Source organism: Rhineura floridana, chromosome 8, assembly GCF_030035675.1.
Source record: "Rhineura floridana isolate rRhiFlo1 chromosome 8, rRhiFlo1.hap2, whole genome shotgun sequence".
Taxonomy (NCBI): Eukaryota; Metazoa; Chordata; class Lepidosauria; order Squamata; family Rhineuridae; genus Rhineura; species Rhineura floridana.
Window position 1 is genome coordinate 50,889,508 of NC_084487.1, and position 27,922 is coordinate 50,917,429.

The following is a 27,922-nucleotide window of genomic DNA, read 5'->3' on the forward strand; positions in this document are numbered from 1 at the left end:
CAAAATAGGCATGTGTAGAATTTACTTGGAGCTTGTGTACTTGGTAACAGCCTTCGTACCCTCAGATACAGCGTGTTTAGCCAGCTCCCCAGGCAACAAGAGCCGGACAGCCGTTTGAATCTCTCGAGAGGTGATAGTGGAACGCTTGTTATAATGAGCTAAACGGGTGGCTTCTCCAGCGATGCGCTCAAAAACATCATTCACGAAGGAATTCATGATGCTCATGGCTTTAGATGAAATGCCGGTATCCGGATGAACTTGCTTAAGAACTTTGTAAACATAAATAGAATAACTCTCTTTTCTAACTTTTTTACGTTTCTTATCCCCTTTTTTATGAGTCTTCGTCACAGCTTTCTTGGATCCTTTTTTGGAAACGGGCACCGACTTGGCTGGTTCCGGCATCTTTACGTTTCAATGTGCAGTCCGACAACCTCAAGCTAAGGAGCGCTGCTGTTTTTTATATTAGCGTTATGCAAATGAAGGGATTGTGCTTCTCGTTTTCTATTGGATGAGAAACAGCTAAGAGTTAGAACCGTTCGTTTTTCCTTCGTGATTGGTCAACATGATACCGAGTGCCCATTGGCTGTTTAAACAATCTCTCGATTTGAGCCAATCCCAACTCACACCAACCCTGATGGAAATAGAAAGACCTGCGATTCGACCTGGCTGAAGCAAATGTTCATTCACAAAAATCAATTTTAAAGTTCTTTGAGAGTTGCTTCTGCCCCCCCACGTTCTATTTTGTCTTAAATTGAAATCCTCATAATTCACATTTCTTGCAAGTCAATCCATTGAATTCAATAGGTCTGAGGGAAAAAACTGGGTTTGAGATTCTCACCTAAGTACTAGCCAGAAAATTTTGACAAAGATAACCTAACATAGCCACGTGATAAAAAAAAATTGACAGCCGCTTTTCACAGGCACAGGGCTCTTTTAATACTTTGTAAATCTGAAATGCTACCAATTAAACATTTACTCGGGATTAAACCCCATTGTGTTTACATAGGAGTTACTTTTAGGCAAATGTATATAGGATTATAGAGTAGGATGATATCCTCATAAACAAACTGAACCCAATTCTATACGTTTTAGCTCAGGAGACCATCCTACTGGGAATAAGATGTGGCCCTAGCTACGCCTAAGGTTGTAGCCTAAAAATCACTGGCGAATCCCCCACACTCCCTTTGGACAAACAAGCAAGTTTTCCGGGATGCTTTCAGTCTAGTTTTATTCAAGAGGATCAATCCCTGGTTATTGTTTAACTTGTTAGAAGTTAACTTTCCAGGAGCAAAAGTGCGCTTGTGTTCCTAGTAAGATCTTCTAGAGAGTGTGCCGCTTCCATGCCCGCTAGTTTAATAAATGAGTACCTAAAAACAAAACTTATCTTAAAATGGCACACCAGCCTAGAGCAAAGTGACAGCTAAAGTTGCTGATTGAACATCCCAAATTTAGGGATTGAGACTAAATTGTTCTGCACACTCCTCGGAGTAAGCCGCAGTGCAACTTATTTCCAAGAAAACGTGCACAGGGTGGCAGTACACATGCGGGATGAATAACGAGCTCTTTTTTGATTAGGTGGGTGGCTCTTAAAAGAGCCTTTGGGTTTTTGAAAGCGCACTGATCATGTTTACTTCTTCCTCGACGACGCCTTCTTAGCCTTTGCCGCTTTAGGTTTGGCTGCCTTCGACTTGGCAGTTTTGGGCTTCACAGCTTTCGCCTTCGCCGGACTTTTAGCGACTTTTTTAGGTTTGACTGGCTTTGCCTTCTTCGGACTCTTGGTAGCTTTCTTGGCCGCCGCAGGCTTCTTGGGTTTCTTCGGACTCTTTTTGGCGGCCGCGGGTTTCTTCGGCTTCCTAACGCCACTGGCGGGCTTCTTGGCAATGGGTTTCTTGGCTTTGACGGCCTTCTTCTTAGGTGCCTTCTCCTTCCCCTCGCCGGCTTTCTTGCCGATCTTGAAGGAACCCGAGGCACCAATTCCCTTCGTGTGAACCAGGGTGCCTTTGTTCACCAGGCTCTTAAGGCCAAGCTTGATCCGGCTGTTGTTCTTCTCCACATCGTAACCTCCAGCGGCTAAGGCTTTCTTAAGGGCTGCCAGAGACACTCCTTTGCGCTCCTTCGAAGCGGCCACCGCCTTGGTGAGCAACTCTGTGACGCTAGGACCTGAAACCTTGCGGGCTTTGGCAGCGCCTGCTTTCTTCGCCTTTTTAGCCGGAGCTTTCGAGGCTACAACAGGAGCCGCAGCACTGACTGCAACTGCCGGCGCCGTCTCGGACATGACTGCTGAAAGAAACCACAAAAAAAAAATTTCTCTAGAAGAAAAGTGAGCTCAAGTAGGTCAGCCGCTGTTTATTTATAGAGAAGAGCTGCTTCGTGATTGGTCCGCTGTAGGACCCGCCCCTCTGCAAAGCTGAAAGGAACTCTTCCGACCGCTCAGTTTGTGTTTCTTTTGAGTTAATAAATTGCAATTTTCGCACAATACCGGCCACTAAATAATCAAATCTTTTAACTGGGGCGAAGGATAAGGGGTGCTTTAAATCCATTATTTTTAAAAAAGCGCAAAAAGAAAGACAACGTTTTTAAAAGGGCTCCTAAATCTCGACTGCAGCAGCTGAGGAGACCTCGAAAGAGCGAAACTTTTGTTTTTCTTTGTAAATTAAAGCTATGTAACTTCCAAAAAGACCTGAAAAATGGTGCAGCTCACATCTTCAGACAGTTAGCTCTGTGGCAGAACTTAAAGTGAGTTTTTTAGACTAATCTCCTTACTGCAGATGGATTTCAAGTAAACAGAGGTAACACAGATTTCCACAAAATAGATTCACCATTGCTAATCAGCCAAGCCCTTACCAACTCGCTAGTTCCAAAGAAAGGTGTTGAATATTGTATGAAAATATAATAAATTATCGTATTGAAAGTTAATATTATATTGACTGTGCACCGTCACACAGATACAATTTAAAAGTTTAATCCAGAATTTAATAGAAACTGTCTTATCAAACCTTCCTCAAGTTCGATTTTATACAGACTGATAAGGACATAATACAAATTAAATATTTTTTCCCCCAGCCCATAGGCCCTTGAAAGCAATAGTTACTCAAAGTGGTCCTTGGTCCCAAGGGGAAAACAGCAGGTTTATTCCTCAACCTTACAGCACATTCTGAGAAACAAGCAATTTTGCTTTCAAAGTTGTGTATTTCGAAGTCTACTTGGCCCAAAATCTTATTTTTTTAAAAAAAAAAACATGGCTCAAATTGCTCCTCATGGGCCATAGTTAGTGCAAACAGATACTGCCACAGGTAAGAGTTTATATATAAAAAATGATGTCCTTTATTAAAGCTGCATCTCTAAGCACACTTACATGGGAGTAAGACCCATTAAATTTGGTAATTCTTATTTCCTAGTAAACATACCAAAACTATGATCCATCAATTTAAATATATTTAAATCTTATTTGAATGGGGGGGGGGGTTGCATGTGCTTTAAAATTCTCTCTTGTAGAAATTGGTGGGATTTATGGCCCAATCGTATTTATGTCTACACAGAAATAATTCCGCCTGACTTAAATGGAATTTACACCTAAGTATGTTTAGGGCTGCAACCTTAAAAATGCTTCTTTGTAACATACCTACTAGTTTCCCTAAAATTCTCAGATACTAGTCCAGATAAAACCCGGCTTCAGTGAATACGATGGAAAGTTACCAGAAAAGGGGGAAGGGTAGTTCAATGATGAACTGTAAGTATTTGTATTTCTTGTCAATATCACTAAAGGCTGAAAAACATAAAAAGTGCGAACCAAAACGTTCAAAATCAAGAAGCCCCCCCCTTACATAGAACATTTATAAAAGCGACCTCAGAAAAAGACACTCGTTAGAATACAGTTTATATAAGCGGCTATTATGTATCGGGTATTTATGTAATGTATGAAATAACAGCAAACACAAAATAATATAACTGCTTGCTTTTAATGGCGACTATTCAGGGAAAACTGGCCATTGTAACAACGTAAAGGGATCCCAGTAGGCGGTCCGATGTCACACAAACCAACGCGCGAATTTTCAAATCTGGAAGCTGTCCAATGAGAATCGGCTCCTCGATTCTCAGCCAATCGAGGTAGAGAGACACTCAGACTATAAATAAGGCCTGAGAGGCGCAACTTCTGATTTCTGGACCGCAAGCTGCTTCTGATAGTTAGTTTTTAGTAGCGCGTGGGTGGAAACAAGCAGACGAAAAGATGGCTAGAACGAAGCAGACGGCTCGCAAGTCCACCGGCGGCAAGGCGCCTCGCAAGCAACTGGCTACCAAAGCTGCCCGGAAAAGCGCTCCTGCGACCGGGGGCGTGAAGAAGCCCCATCGTTACCGGCCGGGCACTGTGGCCCTGCGAGAAATCCGCCGCTACCAGAAATCCACCGAGCTGCTGATCCGCAAGCTGCTTTCCAGCGCCTGGTGCGCGAGATCGCTCAGGATTTCAAGACGGACTTGCGCTCCCAGAGCTCGGCCGTGATGGCGCTGCAGGAGGCGAGCGAAGCTTACCTGCTGGGGCTGTTCGAGGACACCAACCTGTGCGTTATTCACGCCAAGAGAGTGACCATCATGCCGAAAGATATTCAGTGGCCCGGCGCATCCGTGGGGAGAGGGGCTTAGAAAATGCTGGTGCCGCTTAACCGACCCTGAAACCTAAAGGTTCTTTTAAGAGCCACCACGTCATCCCTCAAAGGATCTGTAATTTCTAGGAAGGTTTATACTAATGGGGTGTATCGGGAGGGGACCAGTGTGTTTCAGATCATTTCACGACTATGCACCTCCTTGTTTCTGCTCTACGAACCGCCATTTTAGGGATGGGAAGGAGCTAGATTACCATTTTTAAAGAGCCTCTTCAAAAAGATGGTGTGGAGAAGTGATGTGGTTGTACCACGTGCTTTTCACCATTTCTTGACTGCAAACCCACAGATGGCTCAGAGTCCCTACCTTGATTTTTAATTAGATGTGTTTAAACAGGGATGGAGAACTTGGCTCTCCTGATACTGTTTGGCTACAGGTCCCTATCAATTCTTTCCACTGATAGAACTTGCCATGTTGCAGTTCTTCACACTTACAGAACTTTGTAAGAAATCCATCTGGCTAGCTGAATATTGTTCCAGTCACTGGCTCCCAACCTCTGCAACCCTTCTGTAACTGGATATGCCAGACAGCACACAAGACCTGTATGTCTGCACCTCACAGATACTATTAAGGGATTTTGGATTACAAATATTTTAGTATGATGAGATAGTGGCCTCTAAGGTATGTTAGGAGTAAATGCTATAGAACAAAAAAATGTGACAAAATTAGCTGCCTGTAGAGCAGGTATAATTAACTGATCCATACTAGATGAAACAGATGATCCCATGGCAATACAATAACTAGTATTAACACTCACACATATGAGATAGTGATGTATTATTTTGCCTTACGTCAATTAAGGTGCTGTTCCAATATTCATGCAGACACTGCGTAAAAGAGTAAACAGGACTGCAAATAATTCTTCACCAGTTCTATCTACAGAAGCTTACCTGCAGCAATCCTACCTCTTCTCTCTGCACCCTTCAGCTTTTACACACAACTCCCACCATTAGGTAATATATATGTAGTTCCTGTATCCAGTCAAAGTAGGTAGATGCTCATATACAAGGCATGTTATAAGTGTTCTTTAATGATCAGTCAGTATGTATGTTCTGTGCCACCCGTTGTGTATAAATGGAGCTTGGGTACCCTCAATTTTTATTTTAATAAATGTTTCTAATCCTCAGGGATTGTGTAAAAATTATATAACAGGCAGTGTCAGATACAAAGGAACAGAAAATTATTTTAAGAATAGAATATGAACATTTAAGGGCTTCATCCAGCAATTCCGGCTAGGATTCCAACTGGAAGTTACCCCTTCAACCCTAGCCCTCTAATCTCAATTTTCCTGATGTTCTCTCTCCCCCTCCTCTCCTTGCAAATTCCACATTATTTGAGGACTTGGATGTAACATAATTTGCATTTAGTATATAGAATTTGAGTTTCTATGGTTCAGAAATCGAGAATGGGGACAATGAATGCACTATATATACACTAATGTATAATAATAATAATGTCTCCCAAATGAAATCAACAGTAATTCTCTCTTTTATGGATTCTTCAGATATTAGGGATGTTACTAGAGATCCCTTACCAACAACAGGTGCCATTTGTCAGGGTCTCAGGTTACCTTTTTTGCTTCCTAAACCCAAAATATCAATACAGATAACTAGTAGGAGTGGTGTATTACATCAAACATTTATTCTCTTTTAATAAGACAATGATACTCCTCCTGTCAGCAAGAGGCCACTGCAGTTACTGCAAGATAATCAAGGTGGAAGATGTTTGAATGCCATATATGCAAACAGTAACCTGGCCACCTCTTATGACAGCATGTAAACCAATTAATCTCACCCAACTAAAAATAGCTTTACAAAATATTTACAGAAGCCACCAAAACATTAAAACCTGATGATCAGGTATATGTAGAAGAGATGCTTCAACAGTATATTCCTTCCCCTTAACCAAAAAGAAAGTAAAATTGTGACAACAGCTTTGTCCATGACAGCACAAACACAATCAAGTCTTTTAATAGTGGGTGGGTAGAACTGCTCCCCTCTTTCACTCTCTGCAGTAGTGGTTTTCCCAAGTTTGATCATAAGTTAACTGGGATGGGGGACTATTCCGTGTCAACGAAAGAAGGAGCTTTTCAACTTGATGTCACTATAACATGGAAACGCTGCCCCTAAGACTGTAGTCTGATATCATCACAGAATAAAATAGTTAACTGGGAACAGATTGTCACAGTAACCCCTCCATTTCCTTCATGAAGGCTTCATACACATCATCCTTGGTCTGCACAGAAACAGGGGCAGAAGAGCCAGCCTTTGGAATCACTTTGGTTATCTGGACAGAAGGTTCACCATCAGGCTTTCTCTGGGTGGAGGCAGCTGTCCCTTTGTTCTCTCGGCGGACTCGCAGGGCTGTGGGCACAAAACGGGTGATCTCAGCCTTGGGGTTGGTGATCTGTGGCTTGGCACTGATAGTTGCTGTGGCTTTCTTCTCAATGGTAGCTGCACTGGTATCATCCGCCTTAGGCCGCTGGATCAAGCTGGGGGGAGCACTCAGTACCCCAGGATTTGGAATGGGAGCTGGTGGAAATAACCCAGGAGGAGGTACCAAAGGAGGGCGCAGCATGCCTGGACGAGGAGGGGGGATACCTGCACAAAGAGAGAAAAGTCATCACTTTGATCTTGTTCACCTGCAATTAAGAGGCAAAGGAAAGGTGTAACAATTTATTAGCTATCAGCTGAAGTTCCTTTAAGCTCCCTTTAGCACAAGTTCATTATATTTGCAAAATACATGGACGCACATTTTAAACTGGTATCAAATTCCAACAGGTGTAACCAATACTGCGTAAAACATCCATCAAATGTCCCACTGTACTGGAGAATAAGACACAGGAAAACACCACCCTGTGCATCAGCATACAATCACTTAGAAGATCTTGGGGGTTTTTGATTAAACAATATATAAACCTTGCTAAACAAAAAATACTTCAAATGAAAACATCTGCTATTGAACTAATTCATGTCCTTTGCTCTGTATCTTCTCACCTAGCTTAATCTAACTCTATAACTAGAGATCCGACTGACAAGTTGTAACATTACCTGGAGGGGCTGGGGGTGGTAGACGAGGTGGAGGTCCCCTTGGAGGAGGACCAGGAGGCAGACCTGGAGGTGGACCAGGGGGAGGACCAGGTGGGCGACCAGGGGGAGGTCCTGGTGGCAACAGTCGTGGCAAAGGCCCACGCAGTCCAGGCAACCCAGGTGGCCTCAGGAATGGAGGAGCTCCTGAAAACATTGACACAAAGACAATTTAGTTTACTTCTTAAAACAGTGATTCTTCATTTACCTATTACAAAAAAGAGATGAGAAAATGTCATTTCAAAACCACTTTGTTTTTAGAGAAACACTCCAACTCAGCCCATGAAAACAGTGATTATATTTTCTCAAAATACTTTTTCCCCATCTGAATCAAGTTCTCAAAATAATTTACAAGTGCTAAAGATATACACATTGCTTAAACAACAGAAAAAGACAGAATTTTTAGCCTCATGTGAAAGACAGTGTTATCCTTGTAAAATCTACGTGATGTTGGAGGAAAGCCTCCACTACTATGCTAGCTCAGTAAGAAGATGGCCTGATTTTATTATTTTCAGACTGGGACCCCAAAGCAAAGACAAAAGCGAAGGTTCTTTACACTTAATCCAAGTGCTCACCTGGAGGAGGACCAGGAGGAAGGCCAGTAGGTGGCCCTGGAGGCCTCAAGGGTGGTGCAGGAGGTGGTCCAAGAGGTGGTGGACCAGGCATGGGAGGTGCTTGTATCGGAGTTGGAGGAACAGGCTGAGGTGGTGGTTGCTGCTGTGGCTGGGTTGCTTGAGAGGGCGTTGATGATGTAGTCTCAGCACGGGATTCTTCTGTGCTTTGCTGCTGTGGTGTATCTTCAGCATCTGAGTCATCGTCATCATCATCATTGTCTTCTTCAGAATATTCCTCTATCTCTTTACCTCCCTCAGGAATTTCCTGACCTGCAGAGAAAAAAAATGCAAACTCTGTCTTTATACTAGCTAGCACTTGCTTACAAAGAACATAGTAGATTTTTAATGCAAATCCTTGCTTAAGAATATTTGTTAATTTGTTCTCCAGACAAGCAGACTTCCATAACTTGCAATTTTTTAAAAAAAATCAGTTGGGAGGGAGAGAAGAGAACTGAGAAAAATCAAGGCTTCTTTACCAGCCATCCGCAGCATCATGGCCTGAAGTGGAGTGAGCTCTTTCATGTTCTTCTTCTTCTTTCGGGATTTTCCAGGTATGTCAGCAAACCGTACACTATGACCTGTGGAAGTACGTGCCGGAGGGTTAAAGTTTTCATCATCAACCATTTCTATCAGTTTTAATGTTTGGAATGCTTTAATCACTCAGGCTACTCAATTTTACAATTCAGAAATGAAATAGTTATCTACTTTCAAGGCTAAAAATGAGTTTTACAAGTGATCACATTATCTGCTAGATTTTATGTTGTAGAAAGTCATTTCTCCTTTAAAAGAAAATCACAATTCTGACAACCTAAAAGCCCAATATTATTATTAGCTATTTATAACATGCCACTATTCATGCTAGCTGAGGCTGATGAGAGTTGTAGTACAAAACATCAGGAGGGCACTGAGTTGGTGAAGGCTGTTCTAGGCATTATTACAAAAAGTTAATACTTAACGCAGGACCTGCCACAGGCTTGCAATCTAATATGCATGATACAAAAAAAAAAACTGGAAAGAGGAAAACAGCAGATTTGGGTACAAATTCTTATGTAAAATTACATGACTGTTATAATGACCAAGTGGAACAGCCATTAAGGGAAACTGTTTGAGAAGAAGGAGCCAAACCATAACTGGTCCAAGCAGAGCAAACAGAGAGAACTTTTCTGTTTTACATCCTCCTCTGACTATGCATCCCACCTGGCTGCATCAAAAATATTCCACTACATGACAGACTAGTCAAGGACAAATTTTATTTTTAAAGAGATAGATTGGATGTACTATTCTACCAGCACTACAAAAAATGTTAAAAAGCATCCAGTGAAAAGAACTTAAAACAGCAACTCAGATGTGCAAAAAGTAGATTCCTATTCATGCTTGCTCTTCTCATCTACTCAAACACAGGTCATTTAAGCTACAACTCTGAGAATGAAGCAGAGCTATTATTCAAGTCCATGTTCCTAAGCAACTTACCCGATTTCTTATCTTCACCACCCTCCCTCTCAGCATTGTCATCATGATGCATAAACTCCTCCCCTTCACTGTCTGCATCACTTCTATCACTATCACTGTCATCAGTAGTGTCATCATGTTTGTCCTGATCCATGTCCTCAGGATACCCCTCATCTTCACTGGTACTGGAAGCTTCGTCATCTTGTCCTCGTAGACCTGAAAAGTTCAAACATGAAGCCAAACATGGAGTAGGGAGAGGAAGAGGATAATCAACAGATCAGGTATAGCATTCTGTTGCATTCTTCATATGCCGCCCTGAGCTCCTACTGGGAAGAAGGGCGGTATTTAAATCTAATAAATAAATAAAAATAAAATACGTAGATAGATGAAGGAAGCCAAGAGGTCTAGTTATGAAATATCAATGAATATTTTGATTAGTAAACCTGTTGGCCAGAAGCATAGGTACAGAATACCCACATCAACCTTCACTGGCCCTCCAACTGCCCATTTTGATTCCTGCATGGTTGTTTTCTTCTATCAGCCCGCTGTTCTGTACAGCAAGGCATATACAAACGAGCAAAGCCGATGAACCTTTTATATCAAATTGTTTCCGAATCAAACAAAAACATTAAAGTAGTTTAATGTTGATGTTATGTGTTCAGTGGCTGCATTTGCACATCATTGTAATCTATACTTAATGGTTTACTGTGAACACATGAATGGTTCCTGCTTTGCTCCTTCTTTTGTGATTCCTCACTTGAACGAAGGAAGGAGCAAAGCAGGAATCATTCATCTCTGGCTCAGTGTTTCATCCAAACAGACAATGATTGGTACGCCAAGAACAAGAAATCTGTGGTTTGGAGCAAAACAAACTACAAATGCTGGTTCAGACATATTGCTAGGCCAGGGATTGTGGTTTGTTGCTTATGCTAGAGGGGAGTGATCTATTAACTACGGCTAACTGTGGCATGTTAACTGGACCACTGTGTGCAGTATCATAGCAGTCAGATTTAAAAAAAAATATTCACATAAATCTAAGGTTGGGAGCGGGCTTCCAAACATCTAGCCTAATCCATTCCTAAGGAGGTAGTAACATTTTTTTTTAAAAAATTGTCTTTCTCACACACAATCATGTGCTTATCCTGTAGGGATTTCAAATGCTTCTTCCATGCCCAAAATGTGATTATTGCTTAGATAGTTTTCCTTGATTTTTTTTTTTGAGGGGATGGAAGCCACCTTTAAGGCCACCTACACACTTGGCAATATGTCTTTTCCACTCCTTACAGATTTGTACCTTCAAAACTAAATCTCTCTCTAGTTCTATCTCTTAAGTGTATAGGAGAGAGCAACATATGACATGGCCAGAAGATTTCCCTAACTTTTTCACAAAACAGCTTTCTGCTTACAGGAGACGGACCACCCCCATACAATGTAACACTTAGGGGAGGGGAAAACCATTCACCTGTCTCTGGACTATAAGACATCTCCTCCTCTCTTCTCCGAGGAGCTATCTCTGTCGTGAATCCTACTTTACGACCATATATCTGCAAGACCTGAGGTGGAGGTGGCCCTGGTGGAGGTCCTGGAGGCTTCCGGCCTGGAGGTAACCGAGGAACACCGTGTCCAGGAGGTGGGAGTACAGAAACAGGCCGGACAGGAGGTCTAGAAACAAGGTTTGGAAAAGTACAAAAATTAAGAATTTTTAAGCTTTTGAGTTTCAGCTTCTTGCTTCTCTCTCCCCCTCCCCCCCCCGATAATACACTAGAGCCATAAATTTGATGAAGGTTTCATCTGCTTTGTATGCAACACTAAACCATAGTTCAACATTACTTGGGATCATGCACTCCCCTCTTTAGTGCCATTGCAAGGAGTCTGGAAGTATCCTCTTCTGTTTTCAACTGCTATAACATACAAATCAGGAACTGTGGTTAGTGTTACCTACAGTTTATTGTAACAAGCCAACACTAACCATGTTGTCCAGGCTTTAATATAACAAACTGCAGCTGGTTGGAAACAGAAGTGGATACTTCTGATCTCCTCCTCATGGCTGTGCCAAAGGAGGGAAGAGCACAACAGCCCAAATCTTGGGCACAAACACTAAATAATGGTTTAGTATTACATGAGAACATAGCCAATGAGTTGTGGAGGATTTGGTAATGGGACATCAGACTACATAACTGTGCCTCCAGGTAAGATCCTGTCCTTAAAATCTACAAATTAGAGCTATAAAACAGCCCTCTCCCATTATAATGTTTGATAATCAAATACTTGCACATAATAAGTATGTTGTAGTCCATTTCCTGTGCCTTAATCTAGTTTGAGAACCATCATTTCACTGCATGAATGAAACGGAGCTCACAAACATACAACATGTTTAGGGCTGAATTCAAAGTGGCAATCAAAACAGATTAAGGCAGCAACAACAATGGATGTTATTTATAAATGCTTCACAGAAGGCTTTAAACAAGGCTTAAAAAGGGAAAGCAAGGGGCGTGCAGCAACTACTGCCACATAAGCAGGAACACATTATTAATATGGAGCCACTTCATGCTTTACAGCTTCAATACGGAGCATTATCAATCAACTCGTCTGGCAGAACATCTCTTATGCATGGGAAAATTCCACACAAGGGGCACCAAGCCTCTAACTTGTGTGACAACCAAACTGAATGGACTGTTTTCAGCAGCTGCCATGCGGTTGTTGACAAAACTCCACAACCCACTAAAATGCACAGATATCAGAAGAAAGGGCTTTGGCCTAGGAGCATTGCCAGTGAGCTCCAAAGAGAAGGATGCCAATGCGGCACTAGCTGAGCTTTTGCCCTAGTTTCTGGCTATTTATTCATGCCAGTGAAGAGGATTCCAACTAACTCCTTAGTTAGCATTTTTCTCTGCTGGAAAACTGTTCACGGCAAGGAAAAGAAGCTGAGCACAAATTTCAATTCAGTGTGTACCTGTGGCCCAGATTCCACCTGCAGCCATGTTTAACATGTTTATGCACTAACATGCAGCCCAAATAATGTCACAACCCATGTCTCTGCATTAATCTACAGTCTGAGAGCCAACATTCCACTACAAGAACAAAAAGCAGCTTACAAATTATAGACTGCATCTTTTTTAAAAAAACCTCTAAAAGCACAAGTAAAATAGCAACAAACACCTACTCAATAAAAATAGCAACATAGGGTTTCTAATCCACACAGACTGACCCAATTAAGAGCTTTTGACCTTTCCAGCATACTTCCCCACTTACCCATATGCTGATGTCTTTTTGAGAATAGAGGGGGGCTGGGCTCCAGGCAGAGGGATATCCTGAATGAGGATGTTGGAAGGAGCATGAGGCATATCTGGCAGGGGGATACTCTCCACTTCAACATGCTGAGCATTCTGCAAGAGATTTAAAAAAATGTTCTTTAGCTTAATCTTCAGGAAGTGGCAATGGACTTTTTTTTACATGTGCAAGATATCAAGACACCTGTAAAGTTGGCAAATCACTTCAGATACTATACTATTAATATTGGACAGGTAGATCCAATATTTACAACAAGTAAATAACAAGAAAAAAGTTCTCCTTTGCTACAGATACCAAACAGATTTTATGCAATAGGAAAATGATCAGTTCAATCGAAATCTAGTTAGGTCTTCCACAGAAAATAGAACTAATTCCAACAGCATAACTGAATGGAAACAAAAAGGTTTTTATATTTAGTAATCACTATGAAAAAACAAAAACAGTGTGAACAAGGATTTACAAGTTACTATAATAGAGCCTAGAAACCTAAAGAGACTGTCAAAAAGTGCCTATTATTAAGTGCTGAGAAGAAATATGTACACAAGCTTAAAAGAAAGTGTGGCAAACCAAGAGCTAAAGAAGCATGGCAGACCAAAAAGCCCAGACAGTTTAGGCTGCAATCCTAACTATGTCTACTCAGAATTAAATGGGGCTTACTCCTAGGCAAGTGAGGACAGAATTGCAGCCTTAGTCATGGACTTACAGGATGGTCTCGCAGCTGGGGAACCAAGGCTAGAATATGGGAATAATATGGGCTTACTTTACCAAGATAACAGGAGGCACTTAGGGCACTATTAAGAGTGCTACTAATCAAATTTCACCAAGCTGAAGCCCATGGAGAAGACAAGGCCCCCTCCATCAGCTCAGCTGGGACCACCAGCCACCTGGATCCTCTCCTCTCAGAACTGTCTCCCAAGGTGACCTGGTAAGTATGTATCTTCATTGTGTAACAGCATGAAAGACTTAATACCAGAATCTGCTTACCTTCCTCTTCCCTCCACATTTCTTTTGAATTATGTCACTTAAGACTATAAGTCATTATTATAAAATGAAAAGCACTTTGAGCGCTCTGACAGAAAAGTAGCATATAGCAAATCTAGTAAATAAAATATTAATATTTCATAGCATGAGGTCTCACTTGCATTCAGAGGCTTCATACACAACAATCCCACCTGCCTGTAGCAGAGAGATGGGACAATGGGATCAACTCTGTCAGCTCAGCTGTATCATTTGACTCCTCCTCTCTCCATTCCAGTTAGTCCCTCTAAGAACTTGAAAGAATTAGTATCCAACTTTGACTATTTTTCTCTTCCTCCCTACGCTGTATATATTAGATTGTAAGCCTGCTGGCAGGGATGGGGTTTTTAAAAAATCCCTGGACAGCACCTAGCAAATTTTAGGTGTTTTATACACGAAACAAGCAGCAGTTTCCCTAAAGCCTGATTCATAACTGCAAACAATCACGTACAAGATCGTACGGCAATTCAAATTAATGAAATGGTTGCAGTCCTTTTAACCATGCCAATGAAAGCTGATGAAGGAGAGGGGTGAAGAGTTCTGGTGCAACTTAAGTCATCAAACCACACAGGCAGGAGACTCAGAAGAGCCAGTATGCCACATGAAGCTGCTTCTACACAGCTGCATTTCAAATGCAACACACCACTGACTGCACACAGTTACCAGACAGGTGCATGCTGTGCTTGCAATAAAACATAGTAGGTTTGAGAAGCAACTAAGAACTGACCTTGCACTATCCATGCACAATCAAGCAGGGAGTAAGAATCAATAAATCAATGCCCTTCCACCTGACAGGACAGATACCTTCACAGCATCGAAGTACTGACTAAGCTGAGATCTCTTCTGTTCGTATTCCACTTCTAGCTTGCGCAACTCCTTGTAGATATCTGGATTCTCCTTCTCATAGAGCCGCAGGATACGTTCAAAGGTTTCACGGAGTTTCTTACGCTTATCCTTCAGAACCTTCTCATTGAGCTGTGGCTGCTGCACTGGGTTAAACTCTGGTCCAGTATTAGGAGGATTGGGACAACCATGTGGAAGTAGAAAAAATTTGCAAGGAAAACCTCAATTAGTCATTACTTTCTCTTCTCCCCCACCAAACCAAGTTCATAATCTACACATACACATAAAGCAGGAGTCACCAAAGTGGCACCAGTGGGCACACATGTGCTCATAGAGGCCTTCCCTGGTAGCCACAGGGTCCCCTCCCCCTGCTGAAATTAGGCTTGAAAAAAGCATTCAATAGAATTGGTTGGCTGTAGTGTGTGTGTGGTGCCCACAACGTCTCTAGTTTGCAAAAGTGCCCACAGATCCAAAAAGGTTGGCAACCCCTGGCGTAAGGTGTCCACAAATGGAATCCTAAAGCAAGTTTCCACCCAGAGTTCCACTAAAAGAGAACAGAGTCAGGACTCCAGCGCCAGGTTCTTTATTCCTACAAGAGCTTCCACAGAAGCGCCAATTTCTTAACAGTTTTTCCTTTGAAGGTGATCTGGCAATTGCAATTAGTCCAAAATACAGCTGCAATGCTACTAACTGGGACTGGTAGCTGGAAATACATCTTTACTGGTGCTCAAAGAGCTTTGTTGGTTCCCAGTTCATTCCTGACTACAATTCCAAACGTTGGTGCTTATTTTTAAAACCCTACATGGGTTGAAACCTGGGTACCTGAAGAACTCCTGGTCCCACACCAATCTGTCCATGCATCAAGGTGATCTCTGGAGGCCCTCCTTCAAATGTCCCTGTTATTAATTAGGTTCTTTTTGGATTCATTTTCTGGGCTCTAGAGAAGCAGCAGATCCATCTACTGTATGAACCAAAGTTTGGTTTCAGAAAGCCATGATGATCCCTATGCTTGGGCCGAAGGCTAGAGGAGCTGAAAAGAAGCTGGCTAAGCATCCTTGAACATATGGATCATTCTTCCTACCATACAAACTTTGAGATAAATACAGCAATGGGTCCTGTATTTTCCTTTGAAGATGGGCATCTGGATGGTTGACAATCCTCCAACAGCAGCACTAAAGGGACCCCCTGGACAAGTGAATTCTGGTTACTCCCTATTCTAATTAATAACAAGAGAAAGAATTTATCTCTGTGACCACTCCAAGGCTGTGCTGGAACACCACTAAATCTTTGTTAAATTAAGAATGAAATATCTTATTTTGATACACTGATATCTTTAAGTACCTTTTGATTTTACACATTTCTTCTCCAGAGCCCAGAAGTTATCTGTATCTCTTTGATTAAACTGGGAAGCAGCTGTTCAAGGAAACTATGGGGTAAAGGGGGTATAAGACATGAAATGGCCACTCCAAGGCTATGGTGAGCAATGTCTTCCCCTGTTGTCTGGTGATTTACCAGGTGTGTGCCTTTATGCTATATGTTTATTACATTAGGGGGGGGAATTATTTTAACCAACGTTTTCTTTCCTGCTTCAAGATAGAAACCTTTGTTTTGGGCAATTAGTTTGAGAAAGTAGGGTACAATCATAACTAGAAACCAGGTAGTTACAAGGTTGTTCTTTCAACTTGAGAAGAATTTATGACTTAGTTTTGATTTAAAAAAAGCAGAAAGACTCAAAGCAGCAATTAAAGGAAGAGGAACAAAAGGCACAGAATATTACTGAAAGTCATAAATTAATGGACCAATTTTAACGAGTCAAATTATTCGGAGCTGTTACCAAACAGAACCAATCAGAGTGCGGCTGGAGATTTGAAATGACAGTGTTATATGAGAGAAATGCAAGAAAAATTGTGATGGGAATGCTTTTCTCTCTGGATGATGTCTTACAACTTTTAGGTTACACTGGTGTTCCTCAATGGAAAATTTCCTCCCTCCCCAACAGCACCTTTGCTGAAGGCATGGCAGCTTGGTGTTGTGGGGAAAGGGAAAGTAGGTCTGTGCTTTCTGCATTTCTTTGGGCAAAGCTTGACTGTTTGCTAAGAGACTTGTACTTCCAGGACTTGTCTCACAGAGGATAAATATTTATTAGGATTTTCATTTTTCCTAATCCTCGTGGATTATTTTTGCTCAGGAATCTTCCAACGGAAACAGTAAACCTCACCACCACAAGTCTAGCAGATATGGACCACTGACTAATTATACCATAACACCCCCCCCAAGTCTACCCTCTTATTTTAATATCTTAAGAAACTTTTCCTATATTGTTTTAGTATTTTTTAATATAGTGAAACATTCTTATTCCTTTCACTTTGAAGTTAGCTAGACAGGAGGGAGGGTGTTAGAAGGCTAATTGCTTTCTTATATACCTTAGTTAATGCAAATAGCTTCCTATTTCTTCTATTTAGTATTTACAGTAGCCTTGTTGTAATTGTTTCATTTATTCATGTAATTATTTGGAAATATTGTTTATTCTGTATCATTCTTTCATTGTTTCAAATTAATATTTACAATTTTTCACCATTTGTTATTTATTTTTAATTAATTTTAAAATTCACTTCCTTTTGGTGTAATTCTGGCTCTTTGGTCACTATCCATGGAGCCAGTTCATCTAGTCTGAATTTAGGACCTGTTTTTCACTTGCCAACTATGTAACCCAGACAGTGACTGGGGAAGGGAAAGGGGTCCTTCTTTGTTGTGGCTCCCCATTTTAGGAACTCACTTTCTTAAAGCAGGGTTGCCTGCTGTCCATACTTATTTTTAGGATGCCAGGTCAAGAACTTTTTGTTCTCCCAGGACTTTTAAATAGTATTAAATGCTTTTAACTGGTGTTCTAGTCGCTGTTTTACAAGCTTTTGTTTTATATTATGACATCACTTATATTTTATATATGCCACCCATATGGCTGGTCTGCAACCGAAATAAAAATCATTCATTCATATATGCCACCCATCAGTGTTTCTACAGTGGCTGTCAAAAACAAGGGGAAAAAAATCAGGTAAAAAGCTACCAGCTCTCTATAGAAGCTGGTCACTTTAGTGTACGCTGTCCTCAATCTCCTTTTTCCAAAAAGCATAGTACCTGATAATATTTGCTGCCAATGTGATCCCCCCTCCAGATGATGCTGAACTACAACTCCCATCAGCCCCAGGCCAGCATAACCAGTAGTCGGGGATGATGGGAGCTCCAGCACAATATGGGGGGGGACTACATCGGCTAGTCTTAAGTCCATTAACTTTATAGTCCCATTTTGTCCCATTTGCTCTGTCCATTCAAGTTGCTACCCCCACCTTTCTTAAAAATACATATTCAAGTTTACCCATTTCATCAAGTTTTTCCATATCCCGAATTATTTGCTTGGGATCTTTCATCTTTAGTACTGCTGCTCGCACCATCATGCGTTGCTTCTTGTTCTGAACACACCAGAAAATAAGAGCCAGAAATAAAATCTTACATTAAACAAGCAACATGTACAATAATCCAAACAAATAGTGCTATTTCTTTTGAAGATCAGGATCTACTGGCAGAGTTTAGTGATTTGCAGTAGATCAGGAAAGATCCAGATTCCTAACAGTTTTACAACTGCAACAAAAACTTTTTTTTTTTTGCTCTAAAACGAGTCTGCTGAGATGAAGAAAGCCTTCACGCTTGAAGGGGAACCAGGAGTGGATTTTTTACATGACAGGACTGTGAACTCAGTCCAGGTACTGAAAACAAATTTCTGGCCTGAGCATGTGTTCAGAGGCATCCTGTTCCTTAATTCTGTTGCTCCACCACTATTTTGCACCTGGCTCCTGTAGATGGATATTGACTTTCTACTTAAAAAAAGAGTAGATCCTACAAGCCTGAGGTGTGCACACCACTGCTCTGAACTCAAGAGGATTTTACATCCAGATGTTAAAAGCAGTGTGCCAATACAGTATATTCACATTTACACCCTACCAACCTTCACAATCCGCAGTCCTATACTTTTTGTGGGGTTTTATATTACTTGCTTCCTGTTGTAAAACATCTATTTGGCCAAACAATGTAAAGATATTTAAATTGACATATGAGAATAAAACTAAATATCCACCAAGCAAAGCCACATATATATATAACTGCAAAACACTAATGGTACCACAAACCTATTCCAATGCTCTTATTTTTCAAGCTTTATGAAATATTTGGACAAAATATATATTTTAAATAGGAAAAGACTCATCAGCTAATAACAAGATATGCAAGTGCTATGTTAGCAAGATCCCCTTTAAGTTAGGAACCTAACACGTTGGAGTACAGGGCCACCAGTCTGTGTTTTTTAGTAAAGCAATGATCTCCCACCTTCTTCAGCTCCCTTTTTCGGGCCTCCTTGCCTGCAAAAAAACAAAAGCTCAATTTCAGACCAAGTATTTACAAGCTTCAGGCTTCAACCCTAGCCATAATTTACCAGGAAAAAAGCTTCATGGAATTCAGTGCGGCTTACTTCTGAGTACACGAAAAGGCTTGAAAATCCTATTTATACCCCACCAGCCTTCAGAATCCATAAGAAATATAACTACTGAAATCCGATCATGTTCATCCAGATAAAAGAGCAACTTGCAATCCTTTACTAAACTTACTAAGACTGAAATACTAATCAAGTCTACTCAAAAATAAGTCCCACTGAATAGGCCTTACTCCTAGGTAAGTGGGGTTAGGACTGCAGCCTAATTTATCTTTGCCCAAACAAAGTTTTCAAAAGCCAATCTTCTATTGTATTATCCAGACACAAAAATGGCCAATATGTAGGAAAACAAACAACATTGCGATCAACTTGCCAACGGTGGAAAGCTTACTGAAGCAATTCTTCAGGCACACATTTCTTTCTCCACAGCAATTATTTTTGTGCAGGAAAAAAAGTCAGAAGTGGACCTTAGCCTTGTTTAAATAGCTCAAGATGCATCATTCACTTCCTGTGAAGGCACTTTGTTCCACTATGAAAGCTCTGTCACAAGATTATAATAATCTTGCCTAATTGGCCACAATTGTCCCTTTTGTCACCTCTTGTTTAATTAAACAGCCTCCTTGCACCCTATGCTGCAGGGCTGGGGAACCTGTGGCCTTCCAAATGTTGGGATTCCCATCAGCCCCAACCAGCATGGCAAACAGTCAGGAAGATGGGAGTTGTAGTCCAGCATCATATGGCCACAGGTTCCCTCCATTACTGCTATATTACCTACTAAGTCACCCCTTCAACTCGGATGGAACATTCTGGCAATTTACAGACTAAGCCATATACATCACAAATAGTTAATAGTATCTACTGGAGATGTGGACATACTAAAGCAAATCTGGTTCATCTCTTCCAGAGTTGTCCTAAGACTACACCATACTGGATTTCAATTTTGGATCATTTTAAAAACATGTGAATTAGCACTGGATCCAGTAGTAGCACTTTTTTTGCTATATAAAATCTATAGACCAACAAAAAGATTTGGGAATTGTTATTCACTTATTAGCAGCTGCTATAACTGCTGTTAATATATAATAATTTGTAAATGGAAAAAAGTAGAGCCATCATCTATATCTGAATAGCTATCGAGAATTTGGGACATAGCATATATGGTTAAACTGATATGATTAAGCTTTGGGAGGACAGATAGGGAGATAATATGCTTATTCCAAAATTGCATTTGTTTCATTATGTACTAGAACGATAAGGTACGGAACAATTTTCAGCCTTGCACTAAATTTAAAAACATTAAGGGTGAATACAAAAAATAATATTTATTGTGATATTCATTTTAATGAATATGAATTACATTTTATTATGCAGTTGTTCATATTTAATTTGCTGTATAAAACTTATCTGCTCCAAATAAAGTTTTTAAAAGAGAACTATAAGCTAAAAGTTTTCTTTACAATAAAAGATAGTCCAGCATTTCCAGTGTGATGTTTAAAAGGCAAGTTATTTCTGCTGTCTCTGTCCCACAGTTAATTACATATCCTAATTGCTCTTACTTGTCCAATAACTGGCTTTATTTTATCGCTGTAGCTTTGTATTAATCACAGCCCAGGCAAGCTTGTTTTGAAATTTCTAATTTCTCCATTGCAAACTAGGCCTACAAATTATGTTTACAGTGGTCAAAGTAGCACATAACGATAAACCAAACTTCCTAAATTGCTGTGGTTCATTGTGAACCAACAGTGTGCTCATGCACACTGCCTAACCATTTCTGTTTTGCTCATCCCCTGGCACAAGCAGGATAAACAAACCAAGAAGTTTAAGGTTCCCATTATAACTGAACCAAAGGCTGTCATTTGTCGCTCCCTAGCAAGTCACAATCAGCAAGCCAACCAAAGAACATGTCTTTAGGTTGGCTAGTAACTGCAGCTTGTCAGGGAGCAACAAACCACAATTCCCGGCTCAGATGTACAGGGAAGCCCAAGTTTCTTGGTTTACGTATTGTACTAATGCCAGAGGAGCAAAGCAGGAATGATGAGCAGCATGCACTAGCAAGCATTCATGACAAACAATGATCAGCCAGAAAATCTGGCTTATGATTATGTGTAAATGAGACCAGCCTCTGAGCAATTAGAAATCCCTAAGTCCATAATGCCTTACTTTCATGTTTCATAAGAGCTAACACAATGTTGTCTCCCCAGCCCTGGACAGTTATACCACCTTTTCCCAGAACTGTCTTTAAGCAATCAGGTTTGAGTGTTTTACAATCTGAAAGCAGTTTAACTCTTGCAGGCATATTAAACATGGACCAGCTTGATTCTGGATGAAAGTCCATTTAGATTTAACTATGAAAAATCATATGTATAATGGACTCCAGTGAACCAAGTCATACAGATATAACTTCTTCTTGTCATTTGTAAACATTTATACACAATATTTATAAAGCAGCTACATTATGCCTTCAACTGACTAAAGTTTGAACTAAAGCAATCTTATGAAGTCTACTAGAAAAATATATCTGACACCAACGGCACCCCACTAGTTTGTAATTCTGTACAGCTTCCATTTCCTTTACTGTCATTGTTTAATGCTAAACTCATAGCATATTGTAACATTTTTAGCTTGCAGTGTTAAGTCTTGTACATCTCACTACAAGCTTTCAGCCACCTATCTGCCCTAAACCTTCACCTGTACTTTTAAAAATCATTTTCTGGACACTTACGAGCTTGGTCCGTGGGATTCATGAACTTCCCACTCTTGGTGGAAGATGTGGATCTCCGCCCCATTTTGACAGTTTGTTTCTTTTATTCTTCCAGTGAATGAATCTAGACTAAGGGGTGAAATAATTTAGCATAATATACTTATTAAACACAGAATATTTCCTTTTATTTCCCTGCCCCCCCACCTCACATTACCATGGCAGCTATTTGCCCTGTCAGATACTGTCCTTAAAGGAAATCTCGATATAATATCATCAATAATCATGAAAACAAACTGGTATAAAATACAAATTAAAAAATATGCAATGATATATGGATTTAAGGTTACATATACTTTTCCATTACATTTGATAGTTAAAGTCATGTATTAATTGACAAAGCCAACATTCGACATGAATAGGGCTATAAGCCTGGACTTTCAGGTCATGCCATACAAGTCAGCACAACCATTATATCAAATCTATAAACATCTATTTGTACCCATCAAGACCAACTTGAAACGATTTGCAAAGTCTGGAAGGGTAACACGGAGATGTATCAGAATAAAAACAGAAGCTATACAAGGCAAAGCCGCAGATACAAGAAATGGTAAAGCTCGAAAATGGGCCTGCCGCCTCCCACCTTAGCTACAATGAGACTCACGGAAGGCTTCCCCTTCCCAACTCGCCCGTAGATCACCTGGCACCAAGGCCGGGTACGTTAGGCGGGGACGGCCGCAAGACAAAAACCACTCCGCTAATTCCCACTCAATCCAAGATGCACGAAGAAAGAGAACGGAGTCCCCAACCCCGCCGGCGCAGGTACCCTTACTCCCTCCAACGAAAGAAAGAGCCCTGCAAAACCCCTGTCTCCGCCGCCATCTTGAAAACCCGCGCGATCTCGCAGCATCAACTATAGAGACAGAACACAGCAAGAGCGTCCCACAGCTTTTGGGCACATTGACTTCTCATGCAAGACTCTTACTCAGTTCCTAACTTCCGGGTTGGTTTGTCGGCTTATGTGGTTGTCCTCGGACTAGCGGCTTAAGTTAGCAAACAATAAAGAACCTCAGGATTTTAGCTCACCTAACGTAGGATACCTCCAAATAAAAGATAGTAGCAAACACAGGAGTTCGTGCCCTTTCTATAGCGTTATTTAGTGTGAAAATTGTGATCGATAGATGTGTGCAACTCATCTGTATAAAGAGAGCCCAAGGTATTTTGCTGCCGGAGACGAAGGACAAGGTAATGCCCCGCCCGCCCCGCCCCACCCCACCCCACCCCACCCCACGACCCCCCCGTTCCGAGCACAGAAGCCAACTGGACTAGCAGCCGAATCTTACTTCAATACTGAGGCAGCTGAGCCCCTCACCAGACGACACAGGGGAGCCACAATGGTATACATAGTGCACAGCCCTGCCCTCCATCCCCCTCACCATCGCTTCCTCCCCACTTATGTACACTCCATAGGCACATCCCCACCCCAAGAATCCTGGGAACTTTTAAGGGTGCTGAGAATTATCTCTCTGAAGGATAAACTACAGCTCCTGGGATTCTTGGGGGGGGGGAGTGTGCTTTAAAGGTATGGTGTAGGTAGCCTTAGTATCCACTGCCTGAGGCGACCTTGCCACCTCACTCTGCCTAATGAGAGGACTATTAGCATGCATGACTGGCAGTAGTGTAGGGTCCCTCCATGATAGTCAGTCATGCCCACCCCCTTTTTTGCTGTTGGGTTGAGACTGAAATCCTTGTTAATGGCTTCTCCCACAACAGCAGACATCCCTAGGAGCCAATAAGCATGAAATGTAAGTGTTAGCTACTGAGAAGAGTCTTCTAAGTGTTTCTCACCTCCCTTCACTCTGATTGGCTCCAAACAGCAGGCTAGGACAAGGCAGCCTTATCCTCCCATAAACCATAACCCCCCAGATCCCCAGCCTTTTTTATAATTATTAAGTGTGGACACTCATGGCCGTTAGATATCTCAATGCAAATAAATGGATTACAAGGCTTCGGCATACAGCTGAGGACTGGATTTCCAGTTGTCAGGTCATTCTAGGGTTGCAAGTGTGTGTCATTGAGAGGTGTTTAGCATGGGAGATTTGGGGCTGGAAACCCAAACCAGTTTCTGGCAAGCTAGATTGACAGCAGACTATATTGCAGAACTTTTTAAAGAAATTCTCTCTCAGTGACAAACCTCTAACACCTAGCATGGGGATAATGGACTTGCATTGTCATTTACTGGACTCTATTATTAAGCTTTTAAACCCAACACAAATCACATTTTTCAAGAATTCTCTATGGTGCTGTCTTTTGTTTCTGAGTAGACACCCTACTGCCCAACAATCACAGGCACGCTAAAATTTTAAATTTCTCTATTGTTATCTTTCTATGGGCAGTTCTTACTTCTACCCTTGGGTGTGGAAAAGTCAAAAGGAACCAGAAGGGTTTTTTTTCTTCTGAATGTAAACCTTTCCTATCTCTATGCATGGTCATAATTCTCGTCTATACGGTCAGTACCGCGTCTCTCCGGGCTGTGTCATCTCTTGAGTAAAAATGTCATCTCTTACTCATCTCTTGAGTAAAAATAAGTTTACATTATTGCATTTAGAGTTAAAGTGGAAAGTCAGCTCAACATTAGACCGGAAGTGATGGACTAAAACTGAACTGTATGCTTTTTTTCCCTATCTCTATGATAACGGTACGGTCCGACTATACCCCATAAAGTTGATACGCCGGTTTCTCTTGCTAAGTCGCGTCAGCTCAGCAGCTGAAGGCTGATTTGTTTTTCAGACCTCCGAAGATTGCATCTCTATGATCAATGCGAGAAAAGCGGCTTTTCACAGACGATGAGCAACTCTAAAAGAGCCGGGAAAGGAACTGGCGCCATCTTGGGTCTAGAAGGCCGTTACATCAGAAAAGGTTGAGAGGGGGCGCTCGCCTGCTATTCTTGGACATAAATTGCGAGACCTACCATTCTTCCTTTTTTTTCTTCACAAGTTCAGAAATAAGCTTCAATTAGCCGTACTACTGCGCCATAGAGAAAGAAACGGGCGTTGTCTTTTCCAAAACTGCCCTGAAAACATTGTATCTTGCCCTCATTGTTGCTCGAAAAATTCATGCGAATGGAGCTTTTCCTTGCTTTATATTATTAAGTTAAATCACCCAGGACGTTTTAGAGGGAACTAGATATAGTTCGAAAATAAATTCAGACTATAAAGTCATCTAAAGAGCATAAAAATGACACGTGTATAACATGACAGTACAGAAGGCTGATTTATAAACCTGCTCCTAAGCAAGTTTCGTTGAAAGACTAATTGATTTTAAAGGCAGGTACTTTCCAGTAGCTACTACAGCATTGTAACAACACAGTGCACCCAGGGATACACTAGTAATCCAGACAGTTAATGATCTTTTAAAGGGAGACAGCATAGAGATTAAAAATTCTGAAAGGCAAAGAGAAAGTGGATAAAGAAATTTTGTATCATCTTAGAATAAGTCAATCAGTGTCACTCAGTGAAATTGGCAATAGATTCAGGAAGAACAAAATGAAGTATGTCTTCACACTGCATTTTTAACAAGGAATTTGCTATTACATGCATATGGCACTGCCTGTGAAAACATATTAGAACAGGGGTTGCCAACCTCTTGGACTGGAGAGCACACCGCAAATTTTGAGAGAGTGCAGGGGGGACACCCATCACAAAATTGATGCCATGGGGGCACAGCATAACAAAATTAAACAGTAGTCATGGTGAAGCCTTTCCCATAACTATTTCAACAAAAAAGGCTTGATCAGTTGGATTTCTGCCAGCAGACCAGCTGTTAAAGGCATAAGAACACTGTTTGCCCTCCCCCAATACCAACCCTAAACCAAAGCCTAGGTTGTCATCTTGTACCTACCTACCTGGAACTAAGTCCCATTAAAGACAAAGATAATTACTTATGAGTAGACATGTATGCCAACTAGGGTTGCCAGGTTCAATCCCTGAGACTGATCCTGTATCTTTAGGAGAAGAGAAAATCAGCCAAGTGCAGGTGTTCTTGCAACACTGTAATGGGAAAAACCACAAGGTGGAATTCTCCCTTTTCCCTGCACAACTTTTAAAGATACAAAAGATCTCTTGGAGGCCGGGCCTGGCAACCAAGAGAACTTCTGTATCTTTAAAAGTTGTGCAACCCTAATCTGATCTCAGGTGAACCCAGCACAGATGCATCCTGATTGCTAGGGGAAAAGGTAGGACAAACCATGGAGATTCTAAGAACTGGGGAGGGGGAAGATGGAAGCAGAAAAAGTGCACTAAATGGGAGGGCAAACAGCAGCTCTTTAGAACCCCAAAGATTCCTATTGCCTGGTCTCTAACCAACTCACTTATCAATTACAGTTCTGACTTCTTTCAATGAATAATAACACTGACAGTCAGGAGCAGCTGGGTTTGCTCTTTTCACATAAATCATTTAGAAGAGTACCCGTACATTTTGCTACATAACCTTCTTTCAAGAAGAGCAAGAGACTTTTTTTTAAAAAAAAAAGAAAGAAAGAAAGCTCAGATTCTGGGCTACCTGCTGGAACTCAGTGAAGGCCTTTGAGGGTGCCATGATGCCTACGGGTGATGGGTTGGCAACTCCTGGATTAGATAGTTTCATATGCCTATTGTAGCTGAATGCTACAGAGGTGGCAACAGAGCGGAGCTTATGTGTTGCATTTCTTCAGATTGTAATTTTGAATCTTCTTGACCTATGGAAACTGGATTTTAAATAAATCCAAAACCACATTGCAGTATTTTATGTAGCACAGATGTGTGTAATATGCTTAAAATTGCTTCCTGATAACTGTATACTTCCTATCTTTAGCAGACATGCTGTGATATCAAAGAATGTTCATAAAATCTTTTAACTGCTGAGGGAAAGCAGTCATGGAAAGCTGGATCAGTGAACTGCTTTTGTGAAGAAAACAATCAGTTCACCTGTGACAGAACTCTCACTCAAGTTGGAGGAATGGATAGGCTATAAGTTGCTGGAGAAAGTGAAGAAGAGAACTTGGAGGAACTAGGAGCCAAGTGAAAAGAGGGCTTTGGTGGGAGATGTAGCCTAGGGAAAAGATGGAGACAGGCAGAAATAAATGTTGAAAGAGCTTGTTGGAAAAAGCCTCACTAAGGGATAGGAGAGTCAGAGGGCCCATCTATCCCTACCTTGAAAATTCCCATTTTCACTATTTGATTGGTCATCCAAGAGTCCACACCTGAGTTATTTGTTCTCAGTTTGCAATATTAAGAAATATGGAGTTTACACATCCGTACTGAGCATTGTGGAATTTTAAATTTACTGTATATCCGTTTTTCACTAAGTTCTGGCAGTCACTCCACCCATATGAGCTGATTGGTCCACATTATATGATATGTCCTAGCTGCCCCCCAAGCTGTGCTAAAGCAGAATAGCAGGTTATATACTGTGTGTGTGAGTGCACATTTGATGATTCTGCACATTTGATGATTCAATAGAAGAGTGAGAAGTCTGAATTTACTGTTGAGGCAAACTGTCATTTTCAGTGGCTGCAATAGAGTTCACAGACTTTTTGTGTCTTGTGCAACTTCATTTACAGTTGTTAATGGCCTGCGTAGTGTACCTCAGTGATCTTTGCCTGAACTTTCTGCAGGCTGTACAAGACGGGGAAGAGAATCAGCAGCGGTTAGTTGTGTCCTGAAAACAGTACAGAAATTGGATGGCTTTCCTAAGGAGGAAGCGACAGCAGAATCATTTTTTAAAAAAAGTTATAGACTATTGCATATGT

The 27,922-nt window shown here is 41.2% G+C and overlaps 4 protein-coding genes and 1 pseudogene across 26 annotated transcripts in view; 2 read left to right on the top strand and 3 right to left on the bottom strand.

The window, feature by feature from the left end:
- Positions 1 to 12: 12 nt before the first annotated feature.
- On the bottom strand, positions 13 to 592 carry LOC133390568 (histone H2B 7-like). The gene has a single exon (XM_061639410.1). The coding sequence runs from the start codon at positions 400 to 402 to the stop codon at positions 22 to 24; it is 381 nt and encodes a 126-aa protein (XP_061495394.1). The 5' UTR covers positions 403 to 592; the 3' UTR covers positions 13 to 21.
- A 99-nt stretch (positions 593 to 691) lies between these two features.
- On the bottom strand, positions 692 to 2,308 carry LOC133390565 (histone H1.10-like). Its single transcript, XM_061639408.1, has one exon. It carries the CDS (start codon positions 2,273 to 2,275, stop codon positions 1,628 to 1,630), a length of 648 nt encoding a protein of 215 aa, XP_061495392.1. The 5' UTR covers positions 2,276 to 2,308; the 3' UTR covers positions 692 to 1,627.
- Positions 2,309 to 4,121: 1,813 nt separating this feature from the next.
- LOC133390566 (histone H3-like) lies at positions 4,122 to 4,693 on the top strand (annotated as a pseudogene).
- Positions 4,694 to 6,278: 1,585 nt separating this feature from the next.
- Positions 6,279 to 24,965, bottom strand: WBP11 (WW domain binding protein 11). Of its 9 annotated transcripts, none has more exons than XM_061639389.1 (12): positions 24,850 to 24,965; positions 22,159 to 22,266; positions 19,334 to 19,365; positions 18,330 to 18,423; positions 14,918 to 15,114; positions 13,058 to 13,191; positions 11,268 to 11,467; positions 9,827 to 10,021; positions 8,833 to 8,934; positions 8,318 to 8,626; positions 7,707 to 7,889; positions 6,279 to 7,256 (listed from the first exon to the last, which is right to left on the bottom strand). In XM_061639389.1, exons 2-12 carry the CDS (start codon positions 22,220 to 22,222, stop codon positions 6,838 to 6,840), a joined length of 1,929 nt encoding a protein of 642 aa, XP_061495373.1. In that variant the 5' UTR covers positions 22,223 to 22,266; positions 24,850 to 24,965; the 3' UTR covers positions 6,279 to 6,837. The 9 variants fall into 9 exon arrangements, with proteins under 9 accessions (XP_061495373.1, XP_061495368.1, XP_061495372.1 ...); XM_061639384.1 differs by lacking the exon at positions 24,850 to 24,965 and adding an exon at positions 23,478 to 23,582; XM_061639388.1 differs by lacking the exon at positions 24,850 to 24,965 and adding an exon at positions 23,221 to 23,331.
- LOC133390564 (uncharacterized) overlaps positions 23,070 to 27,922 on the top strand; it is a 28,947-nt gene continuing 24,094 nt past the window's right edge. For 5 of the 15 annotated variants that reach the window (XM_061639398.1, XM_061639391.1, XM_061639399.1 and 2 more), the window contains exons 1-2: positions 23,070 to 23,379; positions 24,925 to 25,053. The gene's annotated coding sequence lies outside the window, so the exon portion shown is untranslated. Of the gene's footprint in view, positions 23,380 to 23,873; positions 23,940 to 24,598; positions 24,644 to 24,924; positions 25,054 to 26,312; positions 26,369 to 27,922 lie in introns of those variants that run through there. The other 10 variants (XM_061639394.1, XM_061639406.1, XM_061639400.1 and 7 more) reach the window with 8 other exon arrangements.